Source organism: Lissotriton helveticus, chromosome 2_1 (genome assembly GCF_964261635.1).
Source record: "Lissotriton helveticus chromosome 2_1, aLisHel1.1, whole genome shotgun sequence".
NCBI classification, from domain to species: domain Eukaryota; kingdom Metazoa; phylum Chordata; class Amphibia; order Caudata; family Salamandridae; genus Lissotriton; species Lissotriton helveticus.
In genome coordinates this window covers 1,156,969,820-1,156,989,967 of record NC_136059.1, presented here as the reverse complement: position 1 = coordinate 1,156,989,967, position 20,148 = coordinate 1,156,969,820, and the positions used below count along the sequence as shown (strand labels likewise).

General features: G+C 45.1%; 1 protein-coding gene across 5 annotated transcripts in view; it reads right to left on the bottom strand.

Annotated features, from left to right (window-relative positions):
• JAK2 (Janus kinase 2) overlaps positions 1 to 20,148 on the bottom strand; it is a 1,231,913-nt gene that overhangs the window by 589,180 nt on the left and 622,585 nt on the right. For all 5 annotated transcript variants that reach the window (XM_078676001.1, XM_078676005.1, XM_078676003.1 and 2 more), the window contains one exon: positions 4,055 to 4,172. In XM_078676001.1, the coding sequence (XP_078532127.1) occupies positions 4,055 to 4,172 (118 nt within the window). The remainder of the gene's footprint in view (positions 1 to 4,054; positions 4,173 to 20,148) is intronic.

Here is a 20,148-nt window from a genome sequence, read left to right as displayed (position 1 = left end):
TCGACGACCGGAATAGAGCTGATGAAGTCGAGTCGATGTTTATCGATATTGAAAGTTGTTTGGTGAAGTTTGAAGAAAATATTTTCACGTCAAAGTACTTGAAAAGTAGATTTTGAACCGGAGCGAAAAAGTTTCATCCGCACCCAGTGGCAGAAAAAAACAATCCAAGGATGGAGTCGATGCCCATGCGCACTATCGTCCAACGGAGGAGTCACCTATCTCGTGACTACAAAGACTTCTTCCAAGACGACAACAACATGCAATCATCCGAGCCCAACACCAGGGGGCGATCTAATGCACAGTGTGAGATCTGCAGCTCATATACCTCGAACATAAACTTTTTGAATTTGAAGACATGATCTGTGATGCATGATATAGATGCTAAATATTTTTATGGCCCGGTTCATACATGTGGTCGCAGGGACATAACCAGTCCTCGGTTTGGCTATCCCTCTTAATTTCTTTGCACGGCCATTACTACAGAGCGGAAGGTGCAAGAGATGCAGTATAACACCAGCCCTAGGGAAGTAGGTTTGGGGAGAATAGATAGAAAATATTCAGTTATATGAACTCATGGGGAAGTTAGTATAAAATAACTGACTGGCTAGCAGACCTTTTGAACTTTCTACATTGTACATTACCCTCTGCCTGTGTAGTACTCCTTATTACATTTGATACCCCCATTATTCTCTTACTGTCCCACTACTTCTTGTCTGGGACTAGGACACTTGGGTACAGTGTGGAGTAGGATACAGTGCAGCTGCACAAGGAAGGTATTCCCGTATTTTTATATTCAAAGTATATGAATGGATTCTATGCAGAGTTCACCACTACTGCACTAAAACTCTGAATGATACCCTGCTGTGGATTCAGTGCACTTTGTTTGCACTCAGCCGCATCCTGCCCTTTGGGGAGGAAAGCAAGGGGGTGCAAACATCATCTTCACTATTACCCTCCTGTCGCCTCTCTTTTGACTTGATAAGAACGCCGGACGCCAGACTAGCACCTTTAGCCTCTTCTCTATACCATTCTCACTTGTGAACGCTCTATGGTGAACTTTTAGCAACTGAACTGTCGTTTTGCCTGGTGTATCTCTCTCTGCTTTAATTAACAGATTCAGCTGGCTGATTGAATGCTAGGTGTGATACTGAATGTGTTGCTTGTTCTACTTCCCCCTGTCCCCTGGGTATGAACGGTGGAGTTAGTCTACCGAATGACTCTCCTTCGTGTCACTGTAATGAAGTATGTCTGAATGCTTGTAGCTGTTATAGGGTCTCTGCTTACACACCAGGTCATGGGAAGTCCACTGAGAAAAAGTGGCTTGAACAGTAGTCACCTGGCCCTACCTAAAATTCCACTGCCTACTAAGTAGCCATTTTCCATTACCTTAGTTCAAAATAACATGCTCTGACAGCCAAAGAACTAGACTTACAGTTTCCATCAATTGACTGATATGATATGACACGGTCATCATATTTGTGACACTTATTGGTTTTAAAACCAAAGAACATTAGGCCAGGGTACTGTGAGTCCTTCTGCGTGCGGGACCCAACATTGTAGGATCCAAGTACTCACACAGCTGCTGGGAAAAGGAATTTTTCCAGTGGCAAGTACACAGTCACGGGACGCAGAACAGACAGCCGACTCGTGCTAGGGAATATAATAAAAGGTAGAAGTCTACCGATGGCTACCTCCTCAGACCAAGAGCTTCGATGCTCGGCCTCAGCCACAGAACCAATGCAGCTAACTGCTGCAGGACAGATTTTGACTCTGCGGCTGGCAAATTAGGAAGTGAGACACACTGCACTGAAAGCAACCAAGATATCTGAACAAATGAAGATAATAGGCATTGGGGAGGAATTAGCTATACCAGATCTTCTCTCCCGATTTTAAGTGTACAGAACTCCAAAGACAAGAAGGTAGACACATTAAGATACCCTCACTACACCCATTTTATGAAAGGGATCAAGATTTAAATATAGGGACAGTATTTTCTCAATTAACGCATAAGTAGCTGGCCACATGTGATTTCCAGTTTTTAATACACAAGGATACACTGTTACAACCTGTTTCAGATTGCTCAAGGCAACTTGGCAAATGCATATCAAGCTATACAGAATGTCATTCGCCAGTGCTCGCAAGAAGGGGTAGAGGTTCTGTCTTGAGTGAGACATAGCATTTCCTCGACCTTAAATATTCGATGACCCATATCTCATACTCACCATTACGTCCTATACACTTAAGAGTCTCATCTTGGAAATGGTTGCTAAAAGGCAACACTGGCATACATACAAGTATGGTTTAATGCAAATTCTGGAAGAAGATAGGGACAATAAATGGGACCAGAATGAACTTCGAAATCATGGCCCCAAACATTTGCTCACAAGAACAAAGGCAATTGCATCTACAATGTTGTTAGACAAGATAACAGACCCGCAACTTGAAATACCTGAATGGCCCCCATCCGTAGATTTACAACATCAGATGATAGAAATTCTGCGCCTTGCATGTGATTGCCTGCCGGAGGACTAATGTGTTTTCTATGAGCAATACAATAGAAGATCGGGCATCATGTTTTTAGGGGTTAGCCTAGGAGACCACAATATGCATGATGCATTTAGCGCACCCCCAGATAGGCTCTATTTTAATACTATCAAAACGTACACTTGAGGTTCGGCCAAAATACTGCATAACCTTCAACAGGGAATAGCCTAAATACAAATATTTAAGAAATGTATTCAAGATCTTAATGACCACATATTTTGCTTGCAAATACAAGAATTAATATCTCCTGAAACACCTAGCACTCCGGATAATTCCTTAGACTGGAAGTTATTTAACAGCGGTTGCTGAGCCTGTTTCCCGACTTGGATAGAGAGGACAGGATAATAACGCTGGGGAAGCATGATTGGCATTTTAGTGAAGTTATTAAGGCTCTGGAGTTTAGGTGCAGGAACCACTGAGCAATGTTCTGTCCAGCAAGGGTATTAATATTAAGATATGTTGGTGATTTCGGAGTTCCTCTTTTGGGCTGCCTTTGAATTGACGCTCCTGGCTGACCACATACTCTGGGCATTGAGCCAAGTACAAAACTGCATAATGCAATAGCTTCCTATGATTATAAACAGAACAAAAACACGCAAGATAGTGTTGTCGGTTTTCTTTCAGAGGAGAATGGAAAGGAATGAACAAACCATAACATATTTGAATAAATATATTTGGATCCTCTTACAATTTGTAGTTTATATAAAGTTCATAAACCCTGGATGCAGGGATGTACAAATATATATTAGTACTTTAATAATACGTTTTTGGTGCAAAAGTGTTTTGTTTCTTCCTATTTTATTTCTTAGGTACCAGAAAGTGGGAGAGATGTTTGTTTTTCGTACCTATCAAAAAACACAAAGGGGGAGGAAGAGGAATTCCCGGGTTCGTCCTCCTCTATCAAACTGTATTATGTCAGAACAGAGAACCCAGTAGTTGTACACCTGATAACTCTTCTGTGTCAGTAAAAACAAAGTTTTTACATGTAAAACCCTCACCCACCAGGGTTAACCCTTGGTGGCATACTTCATCATCCGGTGCATCCCAATCCGCTGCGGATCGGGCGTGCTGTGACCTACAATCTACGTGGAAGCACTTATGTGTCTTTATTCGATGATAAAGAACAATTATATTTGTCTGAAATGAAGAAGCGTACTACATTGCCAGATTATCCATGCAGCAGGATTAGTGCAGTGGTGTCAAACGCTGGTCAAAGAGGTCGGATCCATAACACATTTTCAGGATACCACTGCTTGTGTAAATGATTCACACACTGTATGCAAATTAATTTTACTTGATAATTCTGAAAATCTAACAAGGATGTAACCATCGTAAACCAACAGTTGAACAGATTATAATTAGCTGGACTACTGAGCAAATTGTCACAGAAAAAAATGCAACAACATTTTTTTTTAAAAGGGAACCTGAAACCAAGTCAGAAGCGTGCAGCTTCGGTAAGATCACGGACGACAATGAATAAACCGTAGAACTTGAAAAAACATATACATACCTGAGCAAAGAGATAAGACATGACAAAGTCATCAAGAACAGGACTTTCTGCACCCCGTGTAACTCCATATCTATAGGCGCGGCTGCTACCATTGCAATACCAGTGAGGAAAATAAAACCTGCCAAAGAAACCAAGGACACAACTTTACACAAAAGTCTAGAGACAAGAAAAAAAAAAGAATACTGCATTTTAAAAAAGAAATCTAGAGTGCACATAGGGTGAGTGACATGTTTCTATTCTCCAACTGTCTTTCTTGTCCAAGAATATTCCCTCCAAACTTGAAGGCCCCTGCTGAGGTTGGTGTATTATTTTACATCACATCATGCTATTTATGCAACTACGAAGGATTTAACAAAAATATTAATAGACTGTTATGTTTAAATGATCTAGAGATAGTTTGGTGTTTGGCGTGAAATAAAGGTAGAAAAAGAAGATATGTGGACAGTATCCCAACACATCTTTGAATGTTCAAAACTCCTGTTACCATTAAGAACAAGTACATTTGCCAAACACATTAATACTTCCTTTTTGTTGTTGTTGTTGTTGTTATTTCCGTATTTTTTATAATGCTTTAACCAGATGATTAATCAACATATATGATCTGGAAAGAATACTCGATTAAGCAGGAAGAACGTCACTAAAACGCTCATATCCCTTAACATTAAAATCCTCCAAGAGAGGCTGGCATAAGTACAATATTCTGCCCAAGACCTAAACAAAATATGAAAAGCTGCAATTGCACCATCGATTGGTGTAAAATTAAGATCAGGAGGGTGACACAAAGTAAGACCCCATCCTCTGGTCATCTAATACACCATTGCACCACTAAAAAGTTACCTTGGCGGTAATCTATTTCTCATGCATTATGTCAAGTTAATGTGATCACATACTACATCCCTGTGTAACTAACATCTCTCTTCACACACAATAATGTATCTTGATTCAGCCAAGTTCATCTGTGGTCATGGGGTGCCCTGGGGTAAATCCTACTTATCCATTCCAATCCTTCAATCTCATCGTGAGAACGAGAATACTGAATCTGAGCTAGCCCTCTTTTCTGGTTGGCTACTTGAGGATGGCTCACTAACTTCTCATTTGGTCTTGTCCTCCTTTCAATGACCTGATTCTCCATACATGTTCCTGGTTCAGTTCTTGTGCCACTGTCATCTTTAGTCTTTTGCCTCAACTACGCCATGAGAAGTTGCCCATCGTTATGCCCACCTCATAGCTTCTTCTGCTTTGGTAAATAAGTGTGCTTGCTTGCCGTCTATTATTTTCCCTTTTTCTGGGAACAAATGCATTTCGGTTTGAGCATTCTGAGACTTCTCATAAAATACAGGAAATACATACTCTTGTTCTGTACTGCACTTGTATGTTCTGGGAAAAGCCTAATACTATTGTTGCCTATGGTCAGCGGTCCCAGTTGCTTGACCCTCTGTAAGAGCAGATCCCTCATCTGGAAACTAAAATGGCAAGGAACAATCAGTCAGGGCTGGGCTCTTGGTGTGGAAGGAGATGCAAGCACCCTGTGTGCTTGTATAATTGAAACACTTGAAAAGGCCCATCAAAGCCACCTTTTGGACCAATCCTTCTGACTGTCTTCAGCTTGGTATTCCTAGAACCACCCTTTAAGCCTTGGGCTTTTTATTCAACAATTCAGATTATTTTCTTTAAATCTTCTATCTTAAATCAGCAACCACAGATTTCAGTGCTGAAACCACCTCTTCAGTCTCATCCAGGCTATCAGATATTTGTTTTAGATCTGCTATCAGAAGACTGAAGACTATGGCCATTGTGTCTATTTTGAGTTCCAGGGCTTCTTAAGGTTCTCTGATAGCAATATAAATTATGTCTAGTTTGTTTGACCGATCATTCATGTTTTGTTTTCTGTCGGTGGATTTGATTTCCAATACTATGATATTGCAAATTCTTTAGCTAATTTGTTAAGGTTTGAGCATGTACTGCGCTGATGAAATTTTGTATCTCTTCCAGTAGCACCTATGTCGCCAAGAGGGAACAAACTGCCCAATGAGAGCGCCCCCAGGGGTGAGAGATCCTTACTCTATAATTTACAATGTGTTATGGGTCCAACGAGGCGCGTGTGCTTCTGCTGCTTGTGCCGTTGTCACGCTCCAATCTTAGGCCTGCATCTGACACAAACATGTCAGCATAAGTAAGGGACACCTACGTTTTTAGAATCAGACCGTGTGAATGTTCTACTACAGTCTGCTCTGTGTTGTTTTGTAGTAGAATTGTTATGGTCTTCTTCCATAGTTCAAACACCTCCCAAATTCTCATCTCTTGCCAGCAATATGCTTCTAACTTCTCCACAGTCAGATGAAAATGGTATTGAGGAGAGAGACATCTCTCAGTTATTTTTATATTCCCACCATTACTACACAATGGTGTTGCCACTCCTCCTCTTCATAATGAAAGTGAAAGTTTCTTCTTTTATGTGCAGGCTGTGGTCCCACTTATCGGGTAACGGCTAATCCACCCCAGTAGTCCTTTTTTCTACCTTCATGAGAATATGTTTCCCTCACCACCAAGCGGTTTGTCTTTCCACTAGCAGCAGCACCACCATCTGATCAGATGTAGGATAAGCAGGCCTGGTCGGTGCCACACTGAGGTGCCCATTTGGGCCTGTGTCCCCTTTGGCACTGCCTGGTAAACTCCCAAGTCTAGATCCACATAAGACCTATGATATGTAACTATCAAAGGGCATAAGCACTCATTGCAGGTCTGTGTCTTTGCCTACCTTCACAGGCTCATTCAATCGGTTCCTTCAGTTCTGCTTACTCCAACCCTCACGGGCCTTATTGTGCAAGTTGTAGCTGCAGATGTGCTTCTACTGGGCCACCATTCCTCCAGTGACTTCCAATGCTAACTTGATTTGGGAAAGCACATTATAACACTAGCGCTGTGACTTGAGTTCCCAGCTTTGAACTGGCTTCTACAGTCACCCAGCTTAATCTGCCATCCTGCTACCACACACTGACACCGCCATATCGTGGAGAGCTAGAATAATTCCAAGAAAATGTTGACTTTGTATGAGGAATGGGTGGCTTCTGAGGCAGTTATAGAGACTGGAAGTTATTCTTAATTGCCGAAATATTTGGCATACTTAAGCAGGGGAACTTTTTCAACTGCATACGTTTACTAGCCTTATGAGTGTAAATGGAAGAAGTTTGGTATTCAGTTTTTTCATTGTAATCTTGTTGGTTTGCCTTGGCAGCTTATGCTATAGCAAATATGTTAAGCGTGATTATGTACATTTAACAAAATGGCGGGCGAATAAAGAAAACGGAAGGCTCTGAAGATAAGTGATGACTGATTGTGTGTATAGTCTTAGGATCTAATCCCAACTGAATGAAATTCTTTGCAGTGCACTACCTCTATTTGTATCTGATACAATGGGTACAGCTCTCTATCAGCTCCATCATAAATAAAGCAGCACTTCTAATGGGAACTCTGGGGTCCACCTGGCCTAATTACAATCCATCAGCAGCTCCAATGGTGCCCTGTTCCACACAATCACTGATGGTACTCAATTGCTTTTCCGTCTCCTCCGCTTAAATCCCACAGACTTTGATCAGTTGGTCATGCTGGAAATTAAGAAGATGAATAAGCATAGAGAGGAAATGTTGAGAAGACTGAAATACTGGCAGCAAAGGGATGCGCAGACCTCCCTGCATTTACATATTTTGCATGTTTGATTGCTTTTTATAAGCCAATTCAGTAGTTTCCAAGCCCATATATTACAAGGAATTATTTGTCCAAATTACTAGATGACATTCCCGTAAATTAAACATTTAATTCAATGAATGGTATGATTTTCTTACCTTACTTTAAGTAATGAAGCAGCACAACATGAAGGATTACAACCAAATTGCTGCGCTTCACCGTTTCCCTTTGTTTATTCCGAACCCTCTTCATCAAGGTTAAGTAAAACTTTAACTTTTGTAATTCTACTCGAGGCAGTTGTTAATTTACTTTGCAGACAGCAGCTTAAAAACCTCTCACTTCTGCTGACAGAATTGACTTCTTAGCACAGAAATATATAAAATAAGGGAGTCGATTCTGCATAGCGGAGGAAGCTAAGTAGTCCAATATGTACACTTGCTCTCATCCAAAGAAAATAAACAATGTATGTACATTTTACCCTGTGGCGGTGGCCACTGGGTAGTTCTATATAGGATCGTGTTTTATAGGAAATGTCTTTTTTGTGTTGCTAATAACTTTCCTGCCGTTTGTCGAATCTCCATGAAACATTTAAAAAAATGCTACTTATTGACTAGTTTGTGGCTGGAAAGTTTCGGGGAGAACAGTCAAGCAGGGGCAAGCGGGCAGTCCCAAAGCGTGTTTTCCGAATGTATTTTTCCATAGGAAATTTAGATACAGCTGCAGCCCAAACTGCTGTTGGCAGAAAGCTAGATCTTGGACCAAAAAGAGTGGTTTTTGTGATTTGATGTAAATCTGTTCAGTAGTTCTTGAGAAATTAATGTTCAAAAAAACTCTGTATAGTTCATGAGTGGAGGATCAGCCGAGCCAACCGATCTCCAGCTGAGATCTCATTAGCTGCAACCACATATACCAGGAAGTGGTAGCAGCCATCTTAGGACCCTGGACTCAGTCTAGAGTCCTAAAAAGAAAACGCCCAAAAAGACATAGGGAGCAGGGTAGAGCTACCCTGATCCCCTAGGCCTGGTGGTGCTTTTTATTATATTTTGCCCGCAAATATGCGGTAAAATAAAATAAAATTTTAAAAAACGCAGACCCCTGCATTAGTTTTATTAAAACCCCCGGGTGGGTCAGAGCCCAGGGGGGATGCATTTTTTATTTGTTGTTGGGGGTCAAGTAATAAAATTAGGGAAGGGGGGACACTTATCCTTCCTCCCTGAAGCCCTAGGAACCCCATACCCAGGGCTGAAATTTAAATTGAAGTGGGGGGGTCACATGCCCCGCCACTCACTGAGCCTTAAATGCCCTGGTAACCCCATCCTCTGGGGACATCTCGCTTACTCTGTTGTGGGGAGCCCGCCCCCAGGAGAGAGTAGCTTCCCTGTCTATATCAGCATGGGCAGGGACAGGTGTTTGCTTCCTTCATGCGAGAGTGTTTTTAAATCTCTTGCCAAACGGGAGCAAACACTAAGTCTGCTCCCTGCCGGCGGGAGATTTAAAAATGATCTCGCCAGCTGGGAGCAGAATTGTGCTCCGTTTCCCTGTCCGCATCAGTGAGGGCAGGGAAACAAAACACATATTGCTCCTGCCTGTAGAGAGCATGTAATAAGCAGCTGCTCCCTATGGTAAGAAGCAATGCCGCGGGGTCCTGGGTCTCCCCCATAGTCTCTGATGTATTGATTGGTAGTGCTTTGGGTGGACACCAAGGCACCCACCTATTGTACAAAGAGGCCCTGGGGATGGGGTCCAAGCAACACTCCTCCCCCTTTTATAATAAAATACAGCCCTAGAGGATGGGCCCCAGGGCCCATGAAGGCTGGGGGAGGAGGGCTTTGAGCCCCCTCCCCTTTTCGAATTGCATTTGGACCCAGAGGATGGGGTCCCCGGGCCTAATGAGGCTCAGGGAGGTGGCGCGGAGCCCCCCCCCTATAATGGAATTTAGTCCCAGGGGTCTAATGAGGATCGGGGAGGGGGCTGCATGATTTCATAATGGTTGAGTAGAAAAGAAGGATTCACAAAATGCATGAAATGCAAATCTTGTGTACACAGTAAAAACACCACTATGTATAAATCAGGAGTCTCTAAGAGAGAAAAGAAAATCAAGGGGTAATTCACGTGCAAGACCGAGTTTGCTGTCTATGTGATTCAGTGCCCTTGTGGCCTGAGGTACGTGAGCAGTACATTCTGCTGGTGCACAAACGAGTACTTCAACATCTCTGAGCCATAAAAATGGGGATAGATCTTATCCAGTGGCACAACATTTTGAGCACCACCACAGTAAGAGTGTACAAGGATTATCAAACTTTGCAATCGATGCAGTTCCACCAAATATAAGGGGTGGAGACCGAGAGAAAAATTGAGAAGGTTAGAATCGTGTTACATAATAGAGCTTGACACAGAAATCCCGGAAATTCTGAATATGGAGGAAGATTTCCATACGCATCTTTGATGAGTGATATTTTGCAGTAAGCCTCCCTGTAATCTCTATGTTTTTAACTGTTTATGAACAAAAATTCTGTTTTTTTTCTTTATTTTTTTTTTAGTTTATATTTTTAAGCACAATACGCTTTAGAAGACAACGGTATATTGACATGTAATAACTTCTGCTAATAATTAATGCCCACTTGGGCTGGATTGTGAATATTTTTTTATGAAGATATCAAAAAAGCCGGTTTTGATATTTGTGTAAAGTACACTTTGCATGGAGGCTAATTGCCCACATGGGCTTTATTACTGTTATATTTGTAAACATTGGTTATGCAAAAGGAAAAAATATATATATTCATAACTCTGGGCATATGCATATGCATATACAGTCATAATGTGCTTGCTCGAGTTGGATTTAATGATGTTAGTCTTGCATTACCCACTAGGGTGGGATTTATTGGCATTATTGATGTCAACAAAAATGTATTTAAAACATCGATAGCAAGGCATAATTGTTAATAAGTACAACGCCATGTCAAATTGGTTCGCCATCAATATTGTGAATCAGTTTTAGCAGTTTCATGAATTTGTGACCACTGTGTATTGAATTGCAAAAAAACTACGAGTCTGTCTTCTTACACAGTTATTCAGTAGTTCACATGTGACACAGCACGTAATTGCATTTAAAAACGGTTGATAAATGTTATTGATTTTGTTGGTGAGCAAGCCTGTAGGGCAGGCGAAACGCGTCCGACAGTCGATAAATAAATTAATAATTGATCAAGACATGGCATCATCATCCTTGGTATACGAGGGAAATTGGTCATTAAAGCTGGACGGTGCTTGGTTGGTCCGCAAAGACGACGCACCCTTTGTTCAGGAGCAGCAGAGGGGTGTACACAAGCAACAAGTGAACAAGGCCGGTTGTCTCCAGCCAAAACGCGTCATGGCGACAGGGTGGTAGCACAATAAAAAACACTTTATCAATTTGGGTCTGCACATGCCTTCTTCGTGCGATAGGAGAATTGAGGCAAGTGTGCTGCAATATATATATATATGTATATATATATATATATATATATATATATACACATACATATAGTGATGAAGGCCGTTTCATCGTCCAAAATGCGTTATGGCAGGCAGAAGAGAGCAATACAAATATATTCTCACTTACCACAAAGAAGAGTTTGCGCATTCTATCTCGCCGGGAGTCGGAGGTTTGAGAGTGCTTTGGAGTTGATATATATATTTTTTTTATAATAACTACTCCGTGCATGGCAAAGGCTGTGCATGTGGGAAACCCCTGATGTGCATGGCCAAAGGTCATGCACAGTGAGAGGTTGGCTGCCTGTAGAGGTTGGCTGCCTGTAGGGGTTGGCTACAGGACCTGGCCTACGGTCAACCCTTGCCACACACTGACATGCGCAGCGTGGGATTGGTTAACTCCAGATGGGTTGGCCACTGGCCCTGTGCGTAGCCTAAGGTTGAGGCCCTGCAGCCAACCTCTTGGCATGCATGACCAAAGTGCGCGGGGGCTGGCTGCCTGCAGGAGGAGGACAGGCTGGGGCGGGATGAGGATTTGAGGCTGTTTTCAACAGGCCATATTTTCACCAGTTTGCAATATTTTCTGAGTCGGCAGCCTAGAAGAAGAGTCTTGTAGGAGCATAAATGTGATATTGAACAACTATTCTTTTATGTTGTCTTCACTGTGATCTTAAACACTGCAGCTGTACAACCCTGGCTTTTACAGTTAGGCAAAAGAGAGTGAAAATCCATGAACTGTTTTTTCTTGTAGCTTCTCTTTTGCTTTTAAGAACTGAAAGATCAAATAGATAAGAAAGGTCAACTAACCGCAGATATCCAAACCGCACCTGTCTTCAGCACTGAGAATGTATTCATGCTTCATTAAGATTCCTGTTAATGTTTTACTTCAGCTTAACTTACATATTTTAATTTGTGCACATGTCTGACCCAGCTATTTCAATATATGGCAAAGATGTTTAAGGGGTATAATAGGATTGCACCAGTTGTGCCTGGCAGAGTATACTTGGAAGCCGAATGCTTTGCATCTCTCTGGCTTAAGCTTAAATAAATACACTTCAGGAACTGTGTTTGAGTGCAGTCTCTCATTATCAGACAAGCATACCTGATTTGTGCGTTGACAAACTGGGGGCTCGCTCAGGATCCACCAAGGCAATCCAGATGGACCAGAAGGAGCTGCAGGTCAAGGGGATGGTTGGTGAACCTACTGATTGCAAAGTACGTACTCAAAGAGCGGACTGCATTTCCCGTGGTCGCAGTCTGAGGGGATCACCGGTACACTGAGACATGAGGTTGACTCTACTGGATCTAAAAAGAACTCAGTGGCAACAAAGTCGTCGAGCCCTGTTGAGGAGTACCATGGATGTGTGAAATGATATGGAATTATATGAGAGACGTCTGATGATTAATATGAACATAGGGACAGTACATTGTGTTATACTTTGTTATATGAAAGCCCCACATGTTGGTAATTTTTAGTGGCTAGAGGTGTGACGAAGTATCTGCATTGTGACAAAAAAGATTCCCCATTTCTGCACTAAAATAATTATCTTATAGAAGTAGTGAAAATGGGTAGTTGGTTGTAGCAAATTGTGTGGTGTAAATAAACATTATGTAGACGAAGGACAGCCACGCCCAGTGAAAGGAACTTCAGCGTGGGAGATGATGACAAAACAAGGGATGGAGACTGGACTGGTTTTCATTTAAGGCATGAATATACTGAAAAGAATCACCCATAACAGTCTCCATTGAATGGCACTTTTGGTTATGGTAAATCGAATTATCTGAGGAAAGATCAGTACCCTTGAAGTAAGACCAGGGAGGGTAAAAGTCCATGAAGTGTTTATTCTTGTAGCTTCTCCTTTGTTTTTAAGAATGTAAGGATCAGGTAGATAAGAAAGGACGACAAACAGCAGATGTTGAAACCACAACTGTCCTCAGCACTGTGAGAATGTGTTTATACTTTGAAAAGATTCCTGTTAATGTTTTTCTTCAGCTTAACTGACATATTTTATTTTGTGCACACATGTCTGACTTAGCGATATCAATAAAGGTCAATGATGTTTAAACGGAATAAAAAGGATTCTGCCGGCTGTGTCTGGCAGAGTATTATTGGAAGCGGAATGTTTTTTTATCTCTCAGGCTTAAATAAATATACCTCCACGACTGTGTTTGATTGTGGTCTCTCATTAACAGCCAAGTGTGTCTCATCTGTGCGTTCACAGTCTCTTTGGTCGTGGAAATGCTGAAAAGAAAAGTCTTGTATTTTCTTGCAATATGGAAGCCATCTAAACAGAAGAATGATGTCACACACGGAAGCTTTGCTTTACACAGTTCTAAAATGTTCACATCCATAAATAGACATTCAGAAAATAGCACCAAAATATACTAATGAACGTCTGTAAGAAAAGAATGCAGCGGATTAAGATTGGAAACTCAATTAATAATCAGTATAAGACAATGTGCATATGTGATAAAACAGAATTCAAAACTGAACTAGTTAGTAGTAAATTGTCATAAAATGATTAAACGTTGGCCACAATATTGCATAAATTTAATAATAGACAATTCAGGTACCTTTGAAAATACAATTATCAAGTGGTTCCCAATGATTTCATGCACTGGCGACAGTAAGGGATGATTGGAAATAGAAACTTTATCACCTTGCCTGGTTGCAGTAGAGTAATGCAAAATTATGCCCCTGCACTGTATTATAAGGGGGCTACTGTGGGGTGTTTGCAGGCCGGGAACATGCAAGGAGCGTGCCCACAAAGCAACGTACTCAAGACACCGCACTAGTGGCTTACTACCTGAAGAAATCTCCCAGGGCTCTTTTATTATATTCTACACCTCAGATCCGGGTGTGACCAGTTGGTCTGTGCCCACAGGAGGATACCAAACAGTTTCTATACTCCCAATGTGGTTGTTTCCCTTCACTCTGGGAGCAACACCCATAATATTAAACCCCTACTCTACTGTGAAAAAAATTAAACAACTCAACGCACCCAATTCCCCTTTTCTGAAACAACAATTCCAAAATGTTCACAACAAAGCCTTCGAGCCTGCTCGATTGAGCAGGGTTATTTCTCAGACCAACCTCTGGTGCCTGTCAGTCTCTCTTCTGCTTATTCTTGTTTTTTCAAATCTCTCCCCACTGGGCCTGAACACTGCCTGATGAGTCATTATTCCGCTCTCCCCTTTCCAAAGCTCGTCCTTTTTTTAGTGGGCTTTTATTGTCCAATCCCTCACCCTCGGGTTCATCTTCTCCGCTGTCCAGGGTATCGTTTGAAGACATTTTTTGTGTTGTGATCTCTTCTCCTTGCTGGGTGGTGACTATGGCCCCCATGGGTCGTACAACTCGCTATGGATCTGGCTCAACAGTGGCTACAACTTGCTCCCCGGGTAACGATCTTTCATTAGCACAGCATCCCCAGTGCCAATGTCCGAAGTCTTGGTAACTATTGAGTGCTGTTGTCCTTGTTTCTTTTGACGGCGTTCCAGTATCCGTTGGTCATCAATGTACTCTGGGACCCAGCTCGGGTGATGTGGTATGAGATCTTGGGTCACCCTGCCCCAACAAGCATGGCATGGGGCTACTCCTGAGGTGGTGTGTGGTGTCTGTCAGTAGTCTTGTAAGAATGAGCCGATTGCCCATTTGATTGGCTGCTGGCTGTGCTGGGCAATGTGAATTACTTTGTTAATGGTCCACATAAAATGTTTTCCCTCCCCATTGGCCTGTGGCCTTCCAAGGGTCATAAATTGTATGTGGCGTATGTTGTAAGATGTCAGGTAGCCTGCCACTTCTTTACTGTGAAAAGGGAATTCATTGTCTGTCCGAAGTTCTTTGAATAGCCTGTGGGTGGCCATCACTTTCTCTAACTTAGAGAGTACTTTCCAGGCTGCGGTACCCGATACGAGGTGTACCGCTAGGTATTTTGAGAAGCCTACTATGATAACTACCATATACCGGCTGTATATAGTATAATAGTATAATTAACTATTCCAACTCCAGTCAGTGTGGACAGTAGGGAAGGTGTTGGATTTTAAATCCAACACCTTCTTTCCCCTCCGCAAGTCGTTGTTCCGACTTGTGGAGTAATGGTATGCGGAATTACAACGCAGTCGCTGTAACGACCGCATTGTAATTCACTGCGGGGAAAAGGTTTTGTAGTAAACGTTGTTTACCCGCAGTCGCACATGCTGTGTGGCAGCCACACATGCTGTGCAAAGTGGGATCGTCGGACCTCTGATCAGGTCCTCGTTGCCAATGTGTGGGGTGCTTGCAGGCCAGGAACATCATGGAGCATGCCTACAAAGTGCTTTGGATACAGTGCTAGTGGGTCGCTGCCCACGTAATTCCCTTATTATCTTCCACACGTTACATCTGGGTGTGCCCATTTGACCTGTGCTCACAGGTGGATACCAAACAGTTCCCTTCTCCCAATGACGTGGTCTCCCTTCACTCTAGAAGGGACACACACAATATTAAATGGCCCCCAAGTCTCCCATATCTCACAGATATTCATTAGCCATGTAGTGAAAGTTGGCCCTGTAGAAGGGATGGGGTCCCTCTGAAGAGGTTGGGGTCCCCATACACTGCAGTGACTTAGGTTACCTTCTGCCTAGTTGCATTTGCTTTTAAGATTGATTTCTTCCGAGGTTTATTTTGAGTTCCAAACTTCCGTCAGGAACAATCAGAAGCTGTATTTTTTTTATGGAACCTTAAAATTCAGAAGCCTTTTGTAGCGGAGCCAACATGAACTTTCTGCATCGGCATGTCCAAAGAACTCTCATTAGTGGAATCGGAAAGCTCCAAAATGGATTTGCTTAATCAGAGTGACACTGGTGAGGTTGCATTAGATAAAAATAAATATTTAGGCTGGAGCCTCTATGCAGCTCGATCAGGAATGGGTGACCCTCCTATTCCTGTGGCATCGGTGAAATGTTTGGGAGTAGAAATTGATACTAGTTTCTCCTTAAAGTCTTAAAGTTCTTCGATTGTGTTGAATGAAGTGCATAATTTTACAACAAAAGGAAGATATGCGCTGATTGGATCCAGACTGAATTATGCGGATTCATTTTATTTGGGTCTGCTCAGCTCTCTCTGCAATAGAGTAGAACTTGTTCAGAATGGCGAAGCCCACCTGATCGCAAACGTTCTGAAAAGATCACAGGTACAGCCACTGCTAAAACAACTTCACCCAGACTTGGGTTTTAAGACGTTTTCTTAACTCAACTTCAAGGATGCCAGCTTGGTCAGTAAGTGCCAAGAAACCAAATGGAAGTAAATAATGTAACATAACACTCAAGACATTTTCGAGTCTGAGCGTCAAAGAACTCCTGTGTCAAGCTTGTGTTCTCTTTCTCTCCACCAAGTCCGCTCCCTCTCCAATCTCAAAGTGTCCATCATTCCAACTGCTGATTGGTGGGCTAGTCGAGTGCTTTGGGTGGTGAGATACGAAGAGATCATCTGCAGGTGCATGGCATTTCTGCAAGGGTAGGAGTTTGACAAGTTTGGCCTCCCTCTAATTGCTTTAGAGTACCCAGGAGCACACTTGCAGGGATTCTAGTCAAGGCACTAAATTTGTATTCAAGTTTGTATATTGTGTGTTTAAAGTGCTACAAATTAAGAAGTAGACTTCAAGACTCTTAACTAAGACTGCGGTTGAACGAGTTGAGGTCTTATGATTTCTTTAAGAATGTTGCCCGGACTGAGATGTATGGCAAGGTGGGGTGCACCTAGTCCTGTTGCAGGAGGGATTATTCTGGAAACTTGTATTAATGTTTTTTGGATTGCCTACATGTGACCTGATGATAGAGTTGTATGTGAGCTTCTCAATGCTTACTGGGGTTTTAAATGCTTATTTACCATTAGTGACGTCCTGCAGTGATGGTACTAGATGCGCGGCCTAAATCAGTAGAACCTGCTGAAAGTATGTCTAACAAAGAGAATATTTGCAACCTAACCAGATGCAATATTTGATTATTTTTGTTTACTTTTGTATTCTGCAACTGTAGGAAAACGTGAAAAAGAATATCAAAAAAGTAAGATTGGGGGGCGTGGCTAAGATGGCGGCCTGAGAGGACGTCTGCTGAAGAGGCTCCTCGTCCCGAACCCCCATTAATGCCCTTTTAACGCTCATTTCACCCCCCAATCACTCCACCTGCTGCCTGCTTTTGGGGGCTCGCGGCGGAGGCACCCGGCGAGGCTGCACGCAAATACACGCGGCGTCTGGGACCTTTGGCGAAAGTGAGCGCTGTCCCCGGCCGGGGAGGAGAACATGGCGGCTGAGCCCACCGAGTGACAACGGCCGGCTTGGTTCCCCGCGGAGGGCCGACCAACTCCGCTGCACAGCACAGCAGCATTCCCCTCTCTGGTGGGGGCAGAAGCGCGGAGGAGCAGTGAGCAGATTGCGAGCCGCCGACGAGGGGCCTGAGGAGGGAAGAGTCGCGCCCGGCTGGGAGGAGCGATACCCGAGGCCCCAGTCTGGGCCTGCACGGAGCCCAGCGGGTGGGCCCCGGCGCCAGGCGGTGGAGGGAGCGGCTACTGGCAGAGACGCAGCTTGCAGAGTCCCCCAAAGAGGTGAGGAGCGAGGCGCTGGGGCGTCCAGGGTCAGGAGCGAGGGGGGCAGATATTCGGGCCCCCGGCGTGAGGCCTAGCGGGGCCTGTCGGTCACGGCCTTCTGGCGAGCTGCGGGGAAATCGAGAGTGAGAGATCCAGCGCCCAAGCAAGCACACAATTAGCGGCTGCGTCCCGGGGTATTTTCGAAGCCATAACGCTACTGCACCTTTGAGGAGCCCACACAAGAGAGGTGGGAGCTGCACCAGGCCGGGGAAGGCCGCGGGATCGGGGGGCGGGCATCGAGCCCCCGGCGAGGGCCCGGAGGGGCCCGTGAGAGAAGATCCTCCGGTGCTCCGTGGAAAGGCTAGAGGGAGTCGTGGGAGGCCCCAGGACAGCCCGGAGGCGGAGGATACATCATAACGCACTGAACCCTAGACGTAGGCGACGAGAGCAGCGCCGGACCGCCGAGGCCGTGGGCTCGTGGGGCACTAATCGAACCCCCGGCAAAGAGCCTAGTGGGGCCCATCAGCATTAGACCACCGAACAGTGCAGCAAAAGGCTAGGAGAGCAGGCAGCTAACCAGACCCAGCACAGCAGCAGGCCAACTGGGAGAGCAGGCAGCTAAGCAGACCCAGCATAGCAGCAGGCCAGCCAGGAGAGCCGGCAGATAGCCAGACCCAGCCCAGCAGCAGGCCGGCCAGGAGAGCAGGCAGCTAACCCAACAGCAGACCACCGAACAGAGCAGCAGGCCAGGAGAGCAGGCAGCTAACCAGGCATAGACCCAGCACTTCAGCAGGCCTGCCTTGAGAGCAGGCACCTAACCAGACCCAGCACAGCAGCAGGCCAGCCAGGAGAGCAGGCAGCTAGGCAGACCCAGCACAGCAGCAGGCGAGCCCGGAGAGCAGGCAGCGACAAGGAGCGAGAGCACTCACCTCACATGTGGGACCGGCGCTGGGGAGCATTGGGTCCCCCCCTGCATATTCTGTTTCCCACTCAGGTCCGCTTTTGATTGTGGGCCCGCTGGAGGGGGAGGCAGACGCGGTGGGACTCGCTGGGGCCACAGGTGTGGTGAATCATGTCAACCGCGAACCACAGAGGGGGCCGCACCATCCCCGAAATGCTGGCTAAAGGCACCTCAAAGGGAGAGAAGAGCCCCGATAAGCCAGCACTGTCGGATCAGCCCAAGGAGAAGGAGCGCGACGGGGGAGAGGCCCCTATTACAAAAACTTTCATGGAGTCCCTGTTCAACTCCCTTAGAGAGGACTTCCAAACCATCAAACAGGACATGGCGGGAGAATACAGGGAGCTGCGTCGCGAAGTAAATGGCCTCGGGGAGCGAGTAGCGGCGATAGAAAACACTGGGCATGCTAGGAGCGAAGAGGTGGAACTTCTACAACAAGAGATTATCAGACTCCATGAACAACAGACGGACCTGCAGGCGCACACTGAAGACCTTGAGAATCGCTCCCAACGCAATAACATACGGGTCCGAGGCGTGCCACCCAAATCGGAAGGAGACAATGGTACGGCCTACTTGCAGCGTCTATTTCGGGAAATATTGGATGAGCCTGAGGATTTCGAGATCCGCATAGATAGGGCACACAGAGTGGGCCTGGCGCGCCGGGCTCCGGCTCCTCCACCCGACATCCTGGCTTTCCTGCCCGACTACCCCTAAAGGAACGCATTCTGAAGGTAGCGCGCCAAAAGCAACCCCTCCACTTCCAGGGACACCCGGTGGGGCTTTTTCAAGATCTGTCGGCGATCACTTTACAGAAGAGAAAGACATTCAAGGTGGCCACAACCTTCCTGCGAGACAATGGAATCCCGTATTTCTGGGGCCATCCCTTTAGACTCATTTTCAAATGGAAGGGGGTCCTCCACCAGCTCCGGTCCCTGCGGGAAACGTGCGACCTGCTGGGCATTGCCAATGGGGGAGACGCTACAGAAGAAGGCCCCTGTACGCAGCCTTCCCAGACGAGGTCCCCACAGACAACGAGAGACGGCTGGCAACGTGTGGGACGCCGACGCTCGCCCAGGAACGGCCTTAAACCGGACCCCGAGACCATGGCGCAACACGCAGCGGCGATACAGGAGGTTTCCAAAGACACGAGCAATGGGTCTTGAGGAGGCACAGACGGGGGTGTCGACACGCATCACCTCAGCGCTGTGCTGGGGGGGCGGGACGGGGGGCCTTGGGGTCGCCACTGCCACATTTTCCCTTCACTCGTAATTCTACCACCGGCCTGGACTGTGACTGTATAGGCCTGGGACAATGTTCACTTGTTGGGGGTTCGAAGTTGGGGCCGGGGTGGGGGGCAGAAGGGTGCGGGGGTAAGGGACGTTGGGTGTCAGTGGGGGGGGAGTTGAGGGGAGTTGGGGA